Genomic DNA, 21396 nt, shown 5'->3' on the forward strand with positions numbered 1-21396 from the left:
GGGGTCCGCTCAGGCGTCGCCCGTTCCCCGTCGCCCCGCGGACGGACCTCTTTAGGGGTCTCTGAGGGTTTATATGCAGGTTATCTGCCGGAAAGGTGGGCTCTCCCCTCCGCGGCCCACCCTGCCAGAGGGTCGCCCCCCGTCCCTTTCCGGTTGGGTCCCCCGCTCCCCCGGGGCTCCCCGCCGGCGAGCCCGGGCTTCGGAGTCCGAGGTCAGGGCTCCGAATCCCAGCTCCGCCACGTGTCCGCGGCGTGCCCTTGGCCGAGCCTCCGTTCCCTCAGCTGCCATCATCATCATCATCCATCGTATTTAGTGAGCGCTTACTGTGTGCAGAGCGCTGGATTTTAGACTGTGAGCCCACGGTTGGGTATGGACCGTCTCTATGTGTTGCCAATTTGTACTTCCCAAGCGCTTAGTCCAGTGCACATAGTAAGCGCTCAATAAATACGGTTGATGATGATGATGATGATGATTAAGCGCTTGGGAAGTCCAAGTTAGCAACATCTAGAGCCGGTCGCTACCCAACAGTGGGCTCACAGTCTAAAAGGGGGAGACGGAGGACAAAACCAAACATACTCGCAAATCAATAGAATAGCTATGTACAAGGAAAATAAATAGAGTAATAAATATGTAGAAACATCAAACGGGGAGCCCCCCGTGCGACAACCTCATCGCCTTGTACGCTGGATTTTAGACTGTGAGCCCACGGTTGGGTAGGGACCGTCTCTATGTGTCGCCAATTTGTACTTCCCAAGCGCTTAGTCCAGTGCTCCGCACATAGTAAGCGCTCCATAAATACGATTGATGATGATGATGATGATGATTAAGCGCTTGGGAAGTCCAAGTTAGCAACATCTAGAGCCGGCCCCTACCCAACAGTGGGCTCACGGTCTAAAAGGGGGAGACGGAGGACAAAACCAAACATACTCGCAAATCAATAGAATAGCTATGTACAAGTAAAATAAATAGAGTAATAAATACATAGAAACATCAATCGGGGAGCCCCCCATGCGACAACCTCATCGCCTTGTACGCTGGATTTTAGACTGTGAGCCCACGGTTGGGTAGCGACCGTCTCTATGCGTTGCCAATTTGTACTTCCCAAGCGCTTAGTCCAGTGCTCCGCACACAGTGAGCGCTCCATAAATACGATTGATGATGATGATGATGATGACTAAGCGCTTGGGAAGTCCAAGTTGGCAACATCTAGAGCCGGCCCCTACCCAACAGTGGGCTCACAGTCTAAAAGGGGGAGATGGAGGACAAAACCAAACATACTCACAAATCAACAGAATACTATGTACAAGTAAAATAAATAGAGTAATAAATACGTAGAAACATCAAACGGGGAGCCCCCCGTGCGACAACCTCATCGCCTTGTACGCTGGATTTTAGACTGTGAGCCCACGGTTGGGTAGCGACCGTCTCTATGCGTTGCCAATTTGTACTTCCCAAGCGCTTAGTCCAGTGCACATAGTAAGCGCTCAATAAATACGGTTGATGATGATGATGACGATGACTAAGCGCTTGGGAAGTCCAAGTTAGCAACATCTAGAGCCGGTCGCTACCCAACCGTGGGCTCGCAGTCTAAAAGGGGGAGACGGAGGACGAAACCAAACATACTCACAAATCAATAGCTATGTACAAGTAAAATAAATAGAGTAATAAATACGTAGAAACATCAAACGGGGAGCCCCCCGTGCTACAACCTGATGGCCTTGTACCCCCCCGCCCCACCCCAGCCAGCGCTCAGAGCAGTGCTTGGCACACGGTAGGCGCTTGACGAACGCCGCCGTCGCCGCCATCACCTGCGGCGGGGTGAAGCTCTGGTAGAGGGCATTTCCGGCGGGCAGGCTGCGTCTCCGGGGGTCGAGGCTCCGGCGGATCCAGGGGGTCTCGGCCGGGGGCGGGGAGCCGGGGGCCGGGGGCTCGGCGGGGCCCAGGGCGGCCAGCATGCGGCGGGCCTGGTCGGCCTCGCGCTCCAGCCGGGCCCGGGCCTGCTCGCTCTCCCGCAGGCGGGCCTCCAGGCCCCCGGCCTCGGCGGCCCGCTCCTCGCCCTGCCGCCGGCACCGCCGCAGCTCTTCCTGCAGTAGCCCGTGCTGGCGCTGGAGCAGGGCCAGCTCCGTGGCCTGCTTGTCGCCGCCGCCGCCGCCGCCGCCGCCACCACCACCGGCGGGCCGGCCCAGATCCCCTTCCCGGGAGTTGGCCCGGCCCAGCGTCAGCCTGTCCTGCCGCTCCGGGCCCTCGACGAGTCCCCGGGCCTCCAGCAGCGTGTCCTGCTGGGCCACGGCGGCCTGCGGGGAGGACGGGGGACCCCGCTCACTGGCCCGCCCTCCCCCGGGACCGGCGGCGTCCTCCTCGCCCGAGTACACCGCCGGCACTCCGTAAACGCCACCGGCTGGCTGACCGACTGTGGGCTCGTTGCGGGCAGGGAACGTGTCCGTCTACTGGGGCGGTGCCCTCGCCCGAGCGCTCAGTACGGTGCTCTGCACACGGTCAGGGCTCAACAGATACCACTGGCTATACTATATGTATATATACATACTATATATATAGTATATATACTATACTATACCATATACTATACTATATAGTATATATACTATACTATATGTATGGTATACACATATACTATATATGTATATATATATACACGTAGTATATGTATATATATATACATATGGTATATGTATATACCATATGTATACATATATACATATACTACGTGTATATATATATACATATACTACGTGTATATATATATACATATACTATATGTATGTATGTATACATATGGTATATACATATACTATATGTATATATATATACATATACTATATGTATATATATATACATATACTATATGTATATATATATACATATACTACACGGTCAGGGCTCAACAGGCACCATCGTCATCAATCGTATTTATTGAGCGCTTACTGTGTGCAGAGCACTGGACTAAGCTCTTGGGAAGTACAAGTTGGCAACACTTGTTACATAGACACTTCATCATCATCATCAATCGTATTTATTGAGCGCTCACTGTGGGCAGAGCACTGTACTAAGCGCTTGGGAAGTACAAGTTGGCAACACTTGTTATATATACACTTGTATATACCACTGGCTATACTATATGTATATATAATATTTTATTTATTTATTTATTTTACTTGTACATATCTATTCTATTTATTTTATTTTGTGAGTATGTTTGGTTTTGTTCTCTGTCTTCCCCTTTTAGACTGTGAGCCCACTGTTGGGTAGGGACTGTCTCGTACAGTGCTCTGCACATAGTAAGCGCTCAATAAATACGATTGATGATGATGATGATGATGATGATAAATGCCACCGGCTGGCTGACCGACTGTGGGCTCGTTGCGGGCAGGGAACGTGTCCGTCTACTGGGGCGATGCCCTCGCCCGAGCGCTCAGTACGGTGCTCTGCACACGGTCAGGGCTCAACAGATACCACTGGCTATACTATATGTATATATACTATACTATACATATACTATATGTATATATGTATACATATTTTTAGACAGTGAGCCCACTATTGGGTAGGGACCGTCTCTCTATGTTGCCAACTTGTACTTCCCAAGCGCTTAGTACAGTGCTCTGCACACAGTAAGCGCTCAATTAATACGATTGATAATGCTATGTATACTTTTGTACATATTTATTACTCTATTTATGTATTTATTTTACTTGTTCATATCTATTCTATTTATTCTATTTTGTTAGTATGTTTGGTTTTGTTCTCTGTCTCTCCCTTTTAGACTGTGAGCCCACTGTTGGGTAGGGACTGTCTCTAGATGTTGTCAACTTGGACTTCCCAAGCGCTTAGTACAGTGCTCTGCACATAGTAAGCGCTCAATAAATACGATTGATGATGATGATGATGATGATAAACGCCACCGGCTGGCTGACCGACTGTGGGCTCATTGCGGGCAGGGAACGTGTCCGTTTACTGGGGCGATGCCCTCGCCTGAGCGCTCAGTACGGTGCTCTGCACACGGTCAGGGCTCAACAGATACCATCGTCACCAATCGTATTTATTGAGCGCTTACTGTGTGCAGAGCACTGGACTAAGCGCTTGGGAAGTACAAGTTGGCAACTCTTGTTATATATAATAATTAATAATAATAATGGCATTTATTAAGCGCTTACTATGTGCAGAGCACTGTTCTAAGCGCTGGGGAATTTACAAGGTGATCAGGCTGTCCCACGGGGGGCTCACAGTCTTCATCCCCATTTTCCAGATGAGGGAACTGAGGCCCAGAGAAGTGAGGTGACTTGCCCAAAGTCACACAGCTGACAAGTGGTGGAGCCGGGATTTGAACCCATGACCTCCGACTCCAAAGCCCGGGCTTTTTCCACTGAGCCACGCTGCTTCTCTATACACTTGTATATACCACTGGCTATACTATATGTATATATACTATACTATACATATACTATATGTACATATGTATACATGTTTGTACATATTTATTTATTTATTTATTTATTTTACTTGTTTATATCTATTCTATTTATTTTATTTTGTTAGTATGTTTGGTTTTGTTCTCCGTCTCCCCCTTCTAGATTGTGAGCCCACTGATGGGTAGGGACCGTCTCTAGATGTTGCCAACTTGGACTTCCCAAGCGCTTAGTCCAGTGCTCTGCACACAGTAAGCGCTCAATAAATACAATTGATTGATTGATTGACTGGCTGATGGAGCATCAGCTCTTTGTGGGCGGGGAATGTGTCTATTATTGCCTCATCCTCTTCCAAGCGCTCAGTACAGTGCTCCGCACACAGTCAGGGCTCAATAAATACCACCGGCTGACGGAGCGCCAGCTCGTTGTGGGCGGGGAATGTGTCTATTATTGTCTCATCCTCTTCCAAGCGCTCAGTACAGTGCTCCATGCACAGTCAGGGCTCAATAAATACCACCGGCTGACGGAGCTCCAGCTTGCTGTGGGCGGGGACTGTGTCTATTATTGCCTCATCCTCTTCCAAGCGCTCAGTACAGTGCTCCGCACACAGTCAGGGCTCAATAAATACCACCGGCTGACGGAATGTCAGCTCGCTGTGTGCGGGGAATGTGTCTATTATTGCCTCATCCTCTTCCAAGCGCTCAGTACAGTGCTCCGCACACAGTCAGGGCTCAATAAATACCACCGGCTGACGGAATGTCAGCTCGCTGTGTGCGGGGAATGTGTCTATTATTGCCTCATCCTCTTCCAAGCGCTCAGTACAGTGCTCCGCACACAGTCAGGGCTCAATAAATACCACCGGCTGACGGAGCGTCAGCTCGTTGTATGCAGGGAATGTGTCTATTATTGCCTCATCCTCTTCCAAGCGCTTAGTACAGTGCTCCGCGCACAGTCAGGGCTCAATAAATACCACCGGCTGACAGAGCGCCAGCTCACTGTGGGCGGGGAATGTGTCTATCATTGCCTCATCCTCTTCCAAGCGCTTAGTACAGTGCTCCACGCACAGTCAGGGCTCAATAAATACCACCAGCTGACGGATCATCAGCTCGTTGTGGGCGGGGAATGTGTGTATCATTGCCTCATCCTCTTCCAAGCGCTTAGTACAGTGCTCCGCGCAGTCAGGGCTCAATAAATACCACTGACTAACGAAGCGCCAGCTCGCTGTGGGCGGGGAATGTGTCTATCATTGCTCATCCTCTTCCAAGCGCTTAGTACAGTGCTCCGCACACAGTCAGGGCTCAATAAATACCACCGGCTGACGGAGCGCCAGCTCGTTGTGGGCGGGGAATGTGTCTATTATTGCCTCATCCTCTTCCAAGCGCTCAGTACAGTGCTCCGCACACAGTCAGGGCTCAATAAATACCACCGGCTGACGGAATGTCAGCTCGCTGTGTGCGGGGAATGTGTCTATTATTGCCTCATCCTCTTCCAAGCGCTCAGTACAGTGCTCCGCACACAGTCAGGGCTCAATAAATACCACCGGCTGACGGAGCGTCAGCTCGTTGTATGCAGGGAATGTGTCTATTATTGCCTCATCCTCTTCCAAGCGCTTAGTACAGTGCTCCGCGCACAGTCAGGGCTCAATAACTACCACCGGCTGACGGAGCGCCAGCTCACTGTGGGCGGGGAATGTGTCTATCATTGCCTCATCCTCTTCCAAGCGCTTAGTACAGTGCTCCGCGCACAGTCAGGGCTCAATAAATACCACCGGCTGACGGAGCGTCAGCTTGTTGTGGGCGGGGAATGTGTCTATTATTGCCTCATCCTCTTCCAAGCGCTTAGTACAGTGCTCCACACACAGTCAGGGCTCAATAAATCATCATCATCATCAATCGTATTTATTGAGCGCTTACTGTGTGCAGAGCACTGTACTAAGCGCTTGGGAAGTCCAAGTTGGCAACATATAGAGCCAGTCCCTACCCAACAGTGGGCTCACAGTCTAAAAGGGGGAGACAGAGAACAAAACCAAACATACTAACAAAATAAAATAAATAGGATATGTACAAGTAAAATAAATAGATAAATAAATAGGGTAATACCACTGGCTGACGGAGCGTCAGCTCGTTGTGGGTGGAAAATGTGTCTATTATTGTCTCATTCTCTTCCAAGCGCTCAGTACAGTGCTCCGCGCACAGTCAGGGCTCAATAAATACCACCGGCTGATGGAGCGTCAGCTCGCTGTGGGCGGGGAATGTGTCTATATTGCCTCATCCTCTTCCAAGCGCTTAGTACAGTGCTCTGCGCACAGTCAGAGCTCAATAAATACCACCGGCTGACGGAGCGTCAGCTCGTTGTGGGCGGGGAATGTGTCTATCATTGCCTCATCCTCTTCCAAGCGCTCAGTACAGTGCTCCGCACAAAGTCAGGGCTCAATAAATACCACCAGCTGATGGAGCGTCAGCTCGTTGTAGGCGGGGAATGTGTCTATTATTGTCTCATCCTCTTCCAAGCGCTTAGTACAGTGCTCCGCACACAGTCAGGGCTCAGTAAATACCACCGGCTGATGGAGCTCCAGCTCGCTGTGGGCGGGGAATGTGTCTATTATTGTTTCATCCTCTTCCAAGCGCTTAGTACAGTGCTCTACACACAGTCAGGGCTCAATAAATCATCATCATCATCATCAATTGTATTTATTGAGCGCTTACTTTGTGCAGAGCACTGTACTAAGCGCTTGGGAAGTCCAAGTTGGCAACATCTACAGACAGTCCCTACCCAACAGTGGGCTCACAGTCTAAAAGGGGGAGACAGAGAACAAAACCAAACATACTAACAAAATAAAATAAATAGGATATGTACAAGTAAAATAAATAGATAAATAAATAGAGTAATACCACCGGCTGATGGAGCGTCAGCTCGTTGTGGGCGGAAAATGTCTATTATTGTCTCATTCTCTTCCAAGCGCTCAGTACAGTGCTCCGCACACAGTCAGGGCTCAATAAATACCACCGGCTGACGGAGCGTCAGCTCGTTGTATGCAGGGAATGTGTCTATTATTGCCTCATCCTCTTCCAAGCGCTTAGTACAGTGCTCCGCACACAGTCAGGGCTCAGTAAATACCACCGGCTGACGGAGCACCAGCTTGCTGTGGATGGGGAATGTGTCTATTATTGTTTCATCCTCTTCCAAGCGCTCAGTACAGTGCTCCGCACACAGTCAGGGCTCAATAAATACCACCGGCTGACGGAGCACCAGCTCGCTGTGGGCGGAGAATGTGTCTATTATTGCCTCATCATCATCATCATCATCATCATCATCAATTGTATTTATTGAGCGCTTACAGTGTGCAGAGCACTGTACTAAGCGCTTGGGAAGTCCAAGTTGGCAACCTCTAGAGACAGTCCCTACCCAACAGTGGGCTCACAGTCTAAAAGGGGGAGACAGAGAACAAAACCAAACATACTAACAAAATAAAATAAATAGAATAGATAGGTACAAGTAAAATAAATAGATAAATAAATAGAGTAATACCACTGGCTGACGGAGCAGCAGCTCGTTGTGGGCGGGGAATGTGTCTATTATTGCCTCATCCTCTTCCAAGCGCTTAGTACAGTGCTCCGCGCACAGTCAGGGCTCAATAAATACCACCGGCTGACGGAGCATCAGCTCGTTGTATGCAGGGAATGTGTCTATTATTGCCTCATCCTCTTCCAAGCGCTTAGTACAGTGCTCCGCGCACAGTCAGGGCTCAATAAATACCACCGGCTGACAGAGCGCCAGCTCACTGTGGGCGGGGAATGTGTCTATCATTGCCTCATCCTCTTCCAAGCGCTTAGTACAGTGCTCCACGCACAGTCAGGGCTCAATAAATACCACCAGCTGACGGATCATCAGCTCGTTGTGGGCGGGGAATGTGTGTATCATTGCCTCATCCTCTTCCAAGCGCTCAGTACAGTGCTCCGCACACAGTCAGGGCTCAATAAATACCACCGGCTGACGGATCGTCAGCTCGTTGTGGGCGGGGAATGTGTCTATTATTGCCTCATCCTCTTCCAAGCGCTTAGTACAGTGCTCCGCACACAGTCAGGGCTCAATAAATACCACCGGCTGACGGATCGTCAGCTCGCTGTGGATGGGGAATGTGTCTATTATTGTCTCATCCTCTTCCAAGCGCTCAGTACAGTGCTCCGCACACAGTCAGGGCTCAATAAGTACCGCCGGCTGGCTGATCCATTCGATCGTACTTACTGAGCGCTTGAGTGAGTGACCGACCGACCCCCCCCCGGGCCCTCACCTGCAGACCGTGGAGGAGGCCGTACAAGCTGACCAGCCGCCGGATGACCTCCTGTGGGGGACGAGAGGGCGGGCTGAGTGCGAGGGTCCTCCTCAGGGGGTGGGGGGACGGGAGGGTGCCCCCCGCCCGCCCCCCGCCCGCCCCCCGCCCGCGCCTCACCTCCTGGGGCGACCTCAGCTGGTTCCCGTTCCGGTCCTGCCGGACAGGGGGGAGGAAGGCGTGAGTGTGATGGGCGGCCCACCCCCGGCGAACACCCGCACACATCTCCGCCGCCCCCGCAGCGTCCGGCCTCCCCAGCGCCCACGGAGCCCCCCGGCCACCCGTTCAGTCACTCGCTCGGCGGCGTTTAGCGAGCACTTACCACGTGCAGGGCGCCGTACCGGGCGCTCGACGCGCCCGTTCTCTCGGCCCTCGGTGCCCCGGTTCGTGCCGCCCGCCCCCTCGGCCGCCCACCTCCTCCACTGCCCCCAGGCCCCAGTGCCCGCGTCCCGGCCGCCCGCCCGCCCGGGCCCGCACTCGCCTTTTGGCCCGCGTCCGAGTCGGAGCGGCCCAGCTCGAAGGAGCCGTTGAAGACGCGGGACTCGCCGTCTGTGGGGCGGAGGGGGTCTCAGGGCCCGGCCGCGGACCCGCCCCCGGCGCCCCCCGCCCCGGGCCCCACTCACCGGGGGGGTCTCCGGGGCTGGTGCCGCCGCCGTCGGACTCGGGCGGCCGCTGCGAGAGGGGCAGCTCCAGGCCGGGCCCCACCAGCAGGTCCTTCAGCAGCTCCACTGTGGACGGGACGGGCGCGCGGGGGTCAGAGCCGGCGGGGGCCGGCGGGGGTCCGCACGCGGGCTGGGGGGCGTCTCCCTCACCTTCGTGGATGGCATCCTGAAGGAGCCGCTCCGCCCGCGGGGGCTCGCAGGACTCGGAGCGGAAAAGGCCGCAGCGAGGCAGGGAGGCCAGGGGGCCGCCGCCGCCGCCACCGCCGCCGCCGGCCTCCTCTTCGGCCTGCACCTGGACCATGGCGGCGAACAGCCGGACCTTCTCCTGCAGCAGCTCCTGCAGCGTCTCGTCCTTCTGGCTCAGCTCGGCTGCGGGCACCGGGGCCGGGGGTCAGGCCGGGGCACGGTGCGAAGCGCTTAGTCCAGTGCTCTGCACGCGGCAAGCGCTCAATCGATCCGACGGATGATGATGGTGGTGACGGGGGTGGGGACCGGGGTGCGGGGCCCAACCTTTGATGCGCCGCAGGTAGGCCTCGTTCTCCGTTTCGATGAGGGGGAAGTCCTCCCGCGAGGGGCACCTGGGGAGGGGGACCGGCAGCGACTCAGGACACGGAGACAACATTCATTCTATCGAGTTTCAATCAATCAATCAACCGTATTTATCGAGCGCTTACTGTGTGCAGAGCACTGGACTAAGCGCTTGGGAGAGGACAACAGAACAATCAACAGACACATTCCCTGACCACAGTGAGCTCACTTACAGACAGCCAGCGGATCTCTCTCTCTCTCTCTCACACACCCCCAACAATCAATCAATCAATCAATCGTATTTATTGAGCGCTTACTGTGTGCAGAGCACTGGACTAAGCACTTGGGAGAGGGCAACAGAACAATCAACAGACACATTCCCTGACCACAGTGAGCTCACTTACTCACAGACAGCCAGAGAATCTCTCTCTCTCTCTCTCTCTCACACGCACCCACCAATCAATCAATCAATCACTCAATCAATTGTATTTATTGAGCGCTTACTGTGTGCAGAGCACTGGACTAAGCGCTTGGGAGAGGACAACAGAACAATCAACAGACACATTCCCTGACCACAGTGAGCTCACTTACAGACAGCCAGCGGATCTCTCTCTCTCTCTCACACACACACCCACCAATCAATCAATCAATCAATCAATCGTGTTTATTGAGCGCTTACTGTGTGCAGAGCACTGGACTAAGCGCTTGGGAGAGGGCAACAGAACAATCAACAGACACATTCCCTGACCACAGTGAGCTCACTTACTCACAGACAGCCAGAGGATCTCTCTCTCTCTCTCTCACACCCACCAATCAATCAATCAATCAATCATGTTTATCGAGCGCTTACTGTGTGCAGAGCACTGGACTAAGCGCTTGGGAGAGGACAACAGAACAATCAACAGACACATTCCCTGACCACAGTGAGCTCACTTACAGACAGCCAGAGGATCTCTCTCTCTCACACGCACCCACCAATCAATCAATCAATCAATCACTCAATCAATCGTATTTATTGAGTGCTTACTGTGTGCAGAGCACTGGACTAAGCGCTTGGGAGAGGACAACAGAACAATCAACAGACACATTCCCTGACCACAGTGAGCTCACTTACAGACAGCCAGCGGATCTCTCTCTCTCTCACACACACCCAACAATCAATCAATCAATCAATCAATCAATCAATCAATCGTATTTATTGAGCGCTTACTGTGTGCAGAGCACTGGACTAAGCACTTGGGAGAGGGCAACAGAACAATCAACAGACACATTCCCTGACCACAGTGAGCTCACTTACTCACAGACAGCCAGAGAATCTCTCTCTCTCTCTCTCTCACACGCACCCACCAATCAATCAATCAATCACTCAATCAATTGTATTTATTGAGCGCTTACTGTGTGCAGAGCACTGGACTAAGCGCTTGGGAGAGGACAACAGAACAATCAACAGACACATTCCCTGACCACAGTGAGCTCATTTACAGCCAGCCAGAAGATCTCTCTCTCTGTCACACACACACCCACCAATCAATCAATCAATCATGTTTATTGAGCGCTTATTTTCTTTTGTTAGTATGTTTGGTTTTGTTCTCTGTCTCCCCCTTTTAGACTGTGAGCCCACTGGTGGGTAGGGACTGTCTCTAGATGTTGCCAATTTGTACTTCCCAAGCGCTTAGTCCAGTGCTCTGCACATAGTAAGCGCTCAATAAATACGATTGACGATGATTATTAGAACGGTGCTTTGCACATAGTAAGCGCTTAACAAATGCCAATTTTATCATTATTATTAGAACAGTGTAAATATAAACAGTAAACAAGTATAAAACAATATAAAATGTAAACAGTGTAAAAACAGAGTAAATATTACTCTATTTATTTTACTTGTACATATGTATTCTATTTATTTTATTTTGTTAGTAGGTTTGGTTTTGTTCTCTGTCTCCCCCTTCTAGACTGCGAGCCCACTGTTGGGTAGGGACTGTCTCTAGATGTTGCCAATTTGGACTTCCCAAGCGCTTAGTCCAGTGCTCTGCACACAGTAAGCGCTCAATAAATACGATTGATGATGATTATTAGAACGGTGCTTTGCACATAGTAAGCGCTTAACAAATGCCAATTTTATTATTATTATTAGAACAGTGTAAATATGAACAGTAAAAAAGTATAAAACAATATAAAATGCAGAGTAAATATTACTCTATTTATTTATTTATTTTACTTGTTCATATCTATTCTATTTATTTTCTTTTGTCAGTCTGTTTGGTTTTGTTCTCTGTCTCCCCCTTTTAGACTGTGAGCCCGTTGTCGGGTAGGGACCGTCTCTAGATGTTGCCAATTTGGACTTCCCAAGCGCTTAGTCCAGTGCTCTGCACACAGTAAGCGCTCAATAAATACGATTGATGATGATTATTAGAACGGTGCTTTGCACATAGTAAGCGCTTAACAAATGCCAATTTTATTATTATTATTAGAACAGTGTAAATATGAACAGTAAAAAAGTATAAAACAATATAAAATGCAGAGTAAATATTACTCTATTTATTTATTTATTTTACTTGTTCATATCTATTCTATTTATTTTCTTTTGTCAGTCTGTTTGGTTTTGTTCTCTGTCTCCCCCTTTTAGACTGTGAGCCCGTTGTCGGGTAGGGACCGTCTCTAGATGTTGCCAATTTGGACTTCCCAAGCGCTTAGTCCAGTGCTCCGCACACAGTAAGCGCTCAATAAATACGATTGATGATGATTATTAGAACGGTGCTTTGCACATAGTAAGCGCTTAACAAATGCCAATTTTATTATTATTATTAGAACAGTGTAAATATAAACGGTAAAAAAGTATAAAACAATATAAAATGTAAACAGTGCAAAAACAGAGTAAATATTACTCTATTTATTTATTTATTTATTTTACTTGTCCATATCTATTCTATTTATTTTATTTTGTTAGTAGGTTTGGTTTTGTTCTCTGTCTCCCCCTTTTAGACTGCGAGCCCACTGTTGGGTAGGGACTGTCTCTAGATGTTGCCAATTTGGACTTCCCAAGCGCTTAGTCCAGTGCTCTGCACATAGTAAGCGCTCAATAAATACGATTGATGATGATTATTAGAACGGTGCTTTGCACATAGTAAGCGCCATATCTATTCCAATTATTTTATTTTGTTAGTATGTTTGGTTTTGTTCTCTGTCTCCCCCTTTTAGACTGTGAGCCCGCTGGTGGGTAGGGACTGTCTCTCGATGTTGCCAACTTGGACTTCCCAAGCGCTTAGTCCAGTGCTCCGCACACAGTAAGCGCTCAATAAATACGATTGATGATGACGATGATGATTAGAACGGTGCTCTGCACATAGTAAGCGCTCAATAAATACGATTGATGATGATGATGATGATCAGAACGGTGCTCTGCACATAGTAAGTGCTCGTACGATTGATGATGATTATTAGAACGGTGCTTTGCACCTATCAATCAATCAATCAATCGTATTTATTGAGCGCTTACTATGTGCAGAGCACCGTACTAAGCGCTTGGGAAGCACAAATTGGCAACACATAGAGACGGTCCCTACCCAACAGTGGGCTCACAGTCTGAAAGGGTGGTAAGTGCTCAATAAATGCCGTTATCAGAGGGGTCCCGGGAGGGCGGGGGCGGCTCTCACAGGCGCACGCTGTGCTGGATGGCCCGGATCCAGGCGTTGCGGTCCTCGCGGGAGGCGGCGTGCACCTCGTACATCTCGGGGGGCGAGGCGCTGATGAGGAAGAGCCCCTTTTCCTGGTTGGCCACGTCCCGCACGATCAGGTTCTGGAGCGACACCACGGCCGGCTTGTCCTGCGGGGAAGAGACGGGGGCCGGAGCTCGGGGCGGGGGGCACCGGCCTCTGCGCTAGACGCCCCTGCCCGCTGCGGCTGACCGGGTGGGGTGTTGGGGGGAGTGCTCACCAAGGAGGGGAAGATGTATTTCTGGTCCTTCTCCTGGAGGAACACCAACACGTCCGTCATCAGCAGCAGCAGCACGTCTGCGGGCCGGGCAGGGGTCAGAGCGGGCCGCCCCTCTCGCTGGACCGCCCCTCGCCCACCTCAGTCAATCAATCAATCAATCAATCGTATTTATTGAGCGCTTACTATGTGCAGAGCACTGTACTAAGCGCTTACTATGTGGGCTCACATAGTAGCTCACATAGTGGGCTCACAGTCTGCCCCTCTGGACTGTCAACGCTTACTAGGTGCTGAGCACTCTGGTAATCAATCAATCAATCGTATTTATTGAGCGCTTACTATGTGCAGAGCACTGGACTAAGCGCTTGGGAAGCACAAACTGGCAACACATAGAGACGGTCCCTACCCAACAGCGGGCTCACAGTCTAAAAGCGCTGAGAAATCGTCGTGACCCAACTCCTTAAAAGCAGCCTATTTCCTGAGCGCTTTCGTAAAGTCCGCTATTTACTGAGCGCGCCTAAATCCGTGAGATCCTCCTGTTCGCTGACCGCTTTCAGAAACCCAGTCAACTCGTCCTGTTTACCGAGCGCTCGTAAATCCCTAAAACCGTAATGGCTGGGCACTTTCGTAACTTTTCAAAATCAGCCCATTTACTGGGCGGTCTCATAAATCCCTAGAATCAGCCCATTTGCTGAACGCTTTCATAAATCCGTCAAATCGTCCTATTTACTGAGCGCTCTCGTAAGTGTTGTCTGTCTCCCTCTTCTAGCCTGTGAGCCCGTTGTTGGGTAGGGACTGTCCCTATATGTTGCCGACTTGGACTTCCCAAGCGCTTAGTACAGTGCTCTGCACACAGTAAGCGCTCAATAAATGCGATTGAATGAATGAATGAATGACTGTAAGCTCCTTGTGGGCAGGGAATATGTTCATCTTCCAGACTGCGATCCCACTGCTGGGTGTCCCCACAGCCTCCATGTTACCATCTTGGACTTCCCAATAATAATAATAATAATAATAGTCCAGCGCTCTGCACACAGTAAGCGCTCAAAAATTACGACTGAATGAATGAATGAATGAAAGTTGCCAGCTTGGACTTCCCAAGCGCTTAGTCCAGTGCTCTGTGCACAGTAAGCGCTCAATAAATACGATTGAATGAATGAATGAAAGTTGTAAGCACTCAATAAATATGATTGAACGAAAGTTGCCAACTTGGACTTCCCAAGCGCTTAGTCCAGTGCTCTGCACACAGGAAGCGCTCAATACATACGATTGAATGAATGAATGAATGTTGCCAGCTTGGACTTCCCAAGTGCTCAGTCCAGTGCTCTGCACACAGTAAGCACTCAATAAATACGAGTGAATGAATGAATGAAAGTTGCCAACTTGGACTTCCCAAGCGCTTAGTCCAGTGCTCTGCACACAGTAAGTGCTCAATAAATACGATTGAATGAATGAGTGAAAGTTGCCAACTTGGACTTCCCAAGCGCTTAGTCCAGTGCTCTGCACACAGTAAGCGCTCAATAAATATGATTGAATGAATGAATGAATGAAAGTTGCCAGCTTGGACTTCCCAAGCGCTTAGTCTAGTGCTCTGCACACAGTAAGCGCTCAATAAATACGATTGAATGAATGAATAATGATAGCATTTATTAAGCGCTTACTATGTGCAAAGCACTGTTCTAAGCGCTGGAGAGGTTACAAGGAGATCAGGTTGTCCCACGGGGAGCTCGCAGTCCTCATTCCCATTTTACAGATGAGGGAACTGAGGCCCAGAGAAGTTAAGTGGGCCCACTGTTGGGTAGGGACTGTCTCTATGTGTTGACAACTTGTACTTCCCAAGTGCTTAGTACAGTGCTCTGCACACAGTAAGCGTTCAATAAATACGATTGATTGAATGATTAAGTAACATGCCCAAAGTCACCCAGCTGACAAGTGGTGGAGCCGGGATTTGAACCCCTGACCTCTGACTCCGAAGCCCGGGCTCTTTCCACTGAGCCACGCCGCTTCTCTGCTGCTGCTTCTTACAGTACACAGTAAGCGCTCAATAAATCCGATCGAATGAGGGAATGAATCCTGCCTCTGGCCTGGACCGCCCTCCCTCCTCCTATCTGACCATAATTCTCTCCCCCTTCAAAGCCTTATTTATTTTCTTTGTACATATTTATTCTATTTATTTTATTTCGTTAATATGTTTTGTTTTGTCATCTGTCTCCCCCTTCTAGCCTGTGAGCCCGCTGTTGGGTAGGGACCGTCCCTAGATGTTGGCAACTTGGACTTCCCAAGCGCTTAGGACAGCGCTCTGCACACAGTAAGCGCTCAATAAATATGATTGAATAAATGAATGAACAAATAAATACGATTGAATGAAAGAATGAATGAATGAAAGGCCCGTCTCCTCCAAGAGGCCTTCCCTGACTGAGCCCTCCTTTCCTCTTCTCCCTCTCCCTTCTGTGTCGCCCCGACTTGCTCCCTCTATCCATCCCCTCTCCATCCCCCCCGCCTTACCTCCTTCCCTTCCCCACAGCACCTGTATATATGGATAGATGTTTGTACGGATTTATTACTCTATTTATTTATTTATTTTACTATTCTATTAATTTTATTTTGTTAATATGTTTGGTTTTGTTCTCTGTCTCCCCCTTCTAGACTGTGAGCCCACTGTTGGGTAGGGACCGTCTCTAGATGTTGCCAACTTGGACTTCCCAAGCGCTTAGTACAGTGCTCTGCACACAGTAAGCGCTCAATACGATTGATTGATTGATTATTTATTTATTCATTTTACTTGTACATATCTATTCTATTGATTTTATTTTGTTAATGTGTTTGGTTTTGTTCTCTGTCTCCCCCTTCTAGACTGTGAGCCCACTGTTGGGTAGGGACCGTCTCTAGATATTGCCAACTTGGACTTCCCAAGCGCTTAGTACAGTGCTCTGCACACAGTAAGCGCTCAATACGATTGATTGATTGATTATTTATTTATTCATTTTACTTGTACATATCTATTCTATTGATTTTATTTTGTTAATGTGTTTGGTTTTGTTCTCTGTCTCCCCCTTCTAGACTGTGAGCCCACTGTTGGGTAGGGACTGTCTCTATATGTTGCCAACTTGGACTTCCCAAGCGCTTAGTACAGTGCTCTGCACACAGTAAGCACTCAATATGATTGATTGATTGATTACTCTATTTATTTATTCATTTTACTTGTACATATATTTTCTATTGATTTTATTTTGTTAATCTGTTTGGTTTTGTTCTCTGTCTCCCCCTTCTAGACTGTGAGCCCACTGTTGGGTAGGGACCGTCTCTCTATGTTGCTAACTTGGACTTCCCAAGCGCTTAGTACAGTGCTCTGCACACAGTAAGCGCTCAATACGATTGATTGATTGATTGATCCCCCCCCCCCCCCAGCCCCCCGGCACTCGTGTCCCTATCTGTCTGTCATTTATTTATTTCTACTCATGTCTGTCTCCCGCTGTAGACTGCCAGCTCGTTGTGGGCGGGGAATAATAATAGGGACCGTCTCTATATGTTGCCAACTTGTACTTCCCAAGCGCTTAGTACAGTGCTCTGCACACGGTAAGCGCTCAATAAATACGATTGAATGAATGAATGAATGAATAACAAACACCAGTATTATTATTAAGTGCTTACTGTGTAACAAGCATACTAATCATAATAATGATGGCAATTATTATTGTTATTATGGTATTTGTTAAACGCTTACTATGTGCCAAGCACTATTCTAAGCGCTGGGGTAGACACAAGGCAATCGGGTTGTCCCACGTGGGGCTCCCAGTCTTCACCCCCATTTTACAGATGAGGGAACTGAGGCCCAGAGAATAATAATAATAATAATGATGGCATTTATTAAGCGCTCACTATGTGCAAAGCACTGTTCTAAGCGCTGGAGAAGTGAAGTGGCTCGCCCAAAGTCACACAGCTGACAAGCGGCGGAGTCGGGATTAGAACCCACGACCTCTGACGTCCAAGTGCGGGCTCTTTCCGCTGAGCCACGCCGCGTCTCAATGTCTCTAGACCGTGAGCCCGTTGTTGCGTACGGACCGTCTCTATATGTTGCCGACTCGGCCTTCCCGAGCGCTTAGTCCAGTGCTCTGCACGCAGTAAGCGCTCAATAAATACGATTGAATGAAGGAATGAATGTGTCTCCTTATTGATCTATCGACTTGTACTTCCCAAGCGCTTAGTCCAGTGCTCTGCACGCAGTAAGCGCTCAATAAGTATGAATGACTGAATGTGTCTCCTTATTGTTCTACCGTACTCTCCCAACCACTCGGCACACGGTCCGCGCTCGATCATCCATTCATTCATTCGATCGTATTTACTGAGCGCTTACTGCGTGCAGAGCACTGGACTAAGCGCTTGGGAAGGACAAGTTGGGAAATCCAGTACCAAGGCAAGAAGACCACCAAGAATGAGGTCTTGAAGTCCAGTTTGTCCTCTACCATCAGAGTCACATGTAATAATAATAATAATAATTTTGGTATTTGTTAAGCGCTTACTACGTGCCAAAGACCACCAAGAATGAGGTCTTGAAGCCCATTTTGTCCTCTACCATCAGAGTCATGCGTAATAATAATAATAATTTTGGTATTTGTTAAGCGCTTACTATGTGCCAAAGACCACCAAGAATGAGCTCTTGAAGCCCAGTTTGTCCTCTACCATCAGAGTCATGCGTAATAATAATAATAATAATTTTGGTATTTGTTAAGCGCTTACTATGTGCCAAGGACCACCAAGAACGAGGTCTTGAAGCCCAGTTTGTCCTCTACCATCAGAGTCATGCATCATAATAATAATAATAATTTTGGTATTTGTTAAGCGCTTACTATGTGCCAAAGACCACCAAGAATAAGGTCTTGAAGCCCAGTTTGTCCTCTACCATCAGAGTCACACGTCATAATAATAATAATAATAATAATAATTTTGGTATTTGTTAAGCGCTTACTATGCGCCAAGGACCACCAAGAATGAGGTCTTGAAGCCCAGTTTGTCCTCTACCATCAGTCATGCGTAATAATAATAATAATTTTGGTATTTGTTAAGCACTTACTATGCACCAAGGACCACCAAGAATGAGGTCTTGAAGCCCAGTCTGTCCTCTACCATCAGAGTCATGCGTAAAAATAATAATAATAATTTTGGTATTTGTTAAGCGCTTACTATGTGCCAAAGACCCAAGAATGAGGTCTTGAAGCCCAGTTTGTCCTCTACCATCAGAGTCATGCGTAATAATAATAATAATAATAATTTTGGTATTTGTTAAGCGCTTACTATGTGCCAAAGACCACCAAGAATGAGCTCTTGAAGCCCAGTTTGTCCTCTACCATCAGAGTCATGCGTAATAATAATAATAATTTTGGTATTTGTTAAGCGATTACTATGTGCCAAGGACCACCAAGAATGAGGTCTTGAAGCCCAGTTTGTCCTCTACCATCAGAGTCACGCGTAATAATAATAATAATAATTTTGGTATTTTTAAGCGCTTACTATGCGCCAAAGACCACCAAGAATGAGGTCTTGAAGCCCAGTTCGTCCTCTACCATCAGAGCCATGTGTAATAATAATAATAATTTTGGTATTTGTTAAGCGCTTACTATGTGCCAAGGACCACCAAGAATGAGGTCTTGAAGCCCAGTTTGTCCTCTACCATCAGAGTCATGCGTAATAATAATAATAATAATTTTGGTATTTGTTAAGCGCTTACTATGTGCCAAAGACCACCAAGAATGAGATCTTGAAGCCCAGTTTGTCCTCTAAAATCAGAGTCACGCATAATAATAATAATAACATTTTTGGTATTTGTTAAGCGCTTACTATGTGCCAAAGACCACCAAGAATGAGGTCTTGAAGCCCAGTTTGTCCTCTACCATCAGAGTCATGCATAATAATAATAATAATTTTGGTATTTGTTAAGCGCTTACTATGTGCCAAAGACCACCGAGAATGAGGTCTTGAAGCCCAGTTTGTCCTCTACCATCAGAGTCATGCATAATAATAATAATAATTTTGGTATTTGTTAAGCGCTTACTATGTGCCAAAGACCACCGAGAATGAGGTCTTGAAGCCCAGTTTGTCCTCTACCATCAGAGTCATGCATAATAATAATAATAATTTTGGTATTTGTTAAGCGCTTAGTATGTGCCAAAGACCACCAAGAATGATGTCTTGAAGCCCAGTTTGTCCTCTACCATCAGAGTCATGCATAATAATAATAATAATTCTGGTATTTGTTAAGCGCTTACTATGTGCCAAAGACCACCGATAATGAGGTCTTGAAACCCAGTTTGTCCTCTACCATCAGAGTCACGCGTAGTAATAAAAATAATAATAATTTTGGTATTTGTTAAGCGCTTACTATGTGCCAAGGACCACCAAGAATGAGGTCTTGAAGCCCAGTTTGTCCTCTACCATCAGAGTCACGCGTAATAATAATAATAATAATTTTGGTATTTGTTAAGCGCTTACTATGTGCCAAAGACCACCGATAATGAGGTCTTGAAACCCAGTTTGTCCTCTACCATCAGAGTCATGCGTAATAATAATAATAATACTTTTGGTATTTGTTAAGCGCTTACTATGTGCTAAAGACCACCAAGAATGAGGTCTTGAAGCCCAGTTTGTCCTCTAACATCAGAGTCATGCGTAATAATAATAATAATAAATAATTTTGGTATTCGTTAAGCGCTTACTATGTTCCAAGCAACAGGGTAGATGCAAGGTAATCAGGTTGTCCCACGTGGGGCTCACACTTTCAATCCCCAAATACGACCGAAGGCGTGAACGAAAGCGAACCCCTACTTCTGCCTCCCGGCGCCCAGGACCGGGCTCAATCAATCAATCAATCAATCAATCGTATTCATTGAGCGCTCACTGTGTGCAGAGCGCTGTACTAAGCGCTTAGGAAGTTCAAGTTGGCAACATATAGAGACAGTCAGTCAATCAATCGAACCCCTATTTCTGCCTCCCGGCGCCCAGGACCGGGCTCAATCAATCAATCACTCAATCGTATTTATTGAGCGCTCACTGTGTGCAGAGCACTGTACTAAGCGCTTGGGAAGTCCAAGTTGGCAACATATAGAGACAGTCAATCAATCAATCGAACCCCTATTTCTGCCTCCCGGAGCCCAGGACCGGGCTCAATCAATCAATCAATCGTATTTATTGAGCGCTCACTGTGTGCAGAGTGCTGTACTAAGCGCTTGGGAAGTCCAAGTTGGCAACATCTAGAGACAGTCAATCAATCAATCAATTGTATTTATTGAGCGCTCACTGTGTGCAGAGCGCTGTACTAAGCGCTTGGGAAGTCCAAGTTGGCAACATATAGAGACAGTCAATCAATCAATCAAACCCCTACTTCTGCCTCCCGGCACCCAGGACCGGGCTCAATCAATCAATCAATCGTATTCATTGAGCGCTCACTGTGTGCAGAGCACTGTACTAAGCGCTTGGGAAGTCCAAGTTGGCAACACCTAGAGACAGTCAATCAATCAATCAATTGTAT

General features: G+C 48.2%; 1 protein-coding gene across 1 annotated transcript in view; it reads right to left on the reverse strand.

The window, feature by feature from the left end:
- The window catches only part of ARHGEF2 (Rho/Rac guanine nucleotide exchange factor 2), an 87735-nt gene that overhangs the window by 4032 nt on the left and 62307 nt on the right, over positions 1 to 21396 (reverse strand). The window contains exons 19-27 of the mRNA XM_038768505.1: positions 13878 to 13954; positions 13598 to 13767; positions 9927 to 9994; positions 9567 to 9785; positions 9378 to 9482; positions 9236 to 9303; positions 8875 to 8910; positions 8716 to 8766; positions 1809 to 2294 (exon numbers count right to left, since the gene is read on the reverse strand). Coding sequence (XP_038624433.1) covers positions 1809 to 2294; positions 8716 to 8766; positions 8875 to 8910; positions 9236 to 9303; positions 9378 to 9482; positions 9567 to 9785; positions 9927 to 9994; positions 13598 to 13767; positions 13878 to 13954 — 1280 coding nt within the window. The remainder of the gene's footprint in view (positions 1 to 1808; positions 2295 to 8715; positions 8767 to 8874; positions 8911 to 9235; positions 9304 to 9377; positions 9483 to 9566; positions 9786 to 9926; positions 9995 to 13597; positions 13768 to 13877; positions 13955 to 21396) is intronic.

The sequence above is a fragment of the Tachyglossus aculeatus genome, chromosome Y4 (genome assembly GCF_015852505.1).
Source record: "Tachyglossus aculeatus isolate mTacAcu1 chromosome Y4, mTacAcu1.pri, whole genome shotgun sequence".
In the NCBI taxonomy this organism is placed as follows: domain Eukaryota; kingdom Metazoa; phylum Chordata; class Mammalia; order Monotremata; family Tachyglossidae; genus Tachyglossus; species Tachyglossus aculeatus.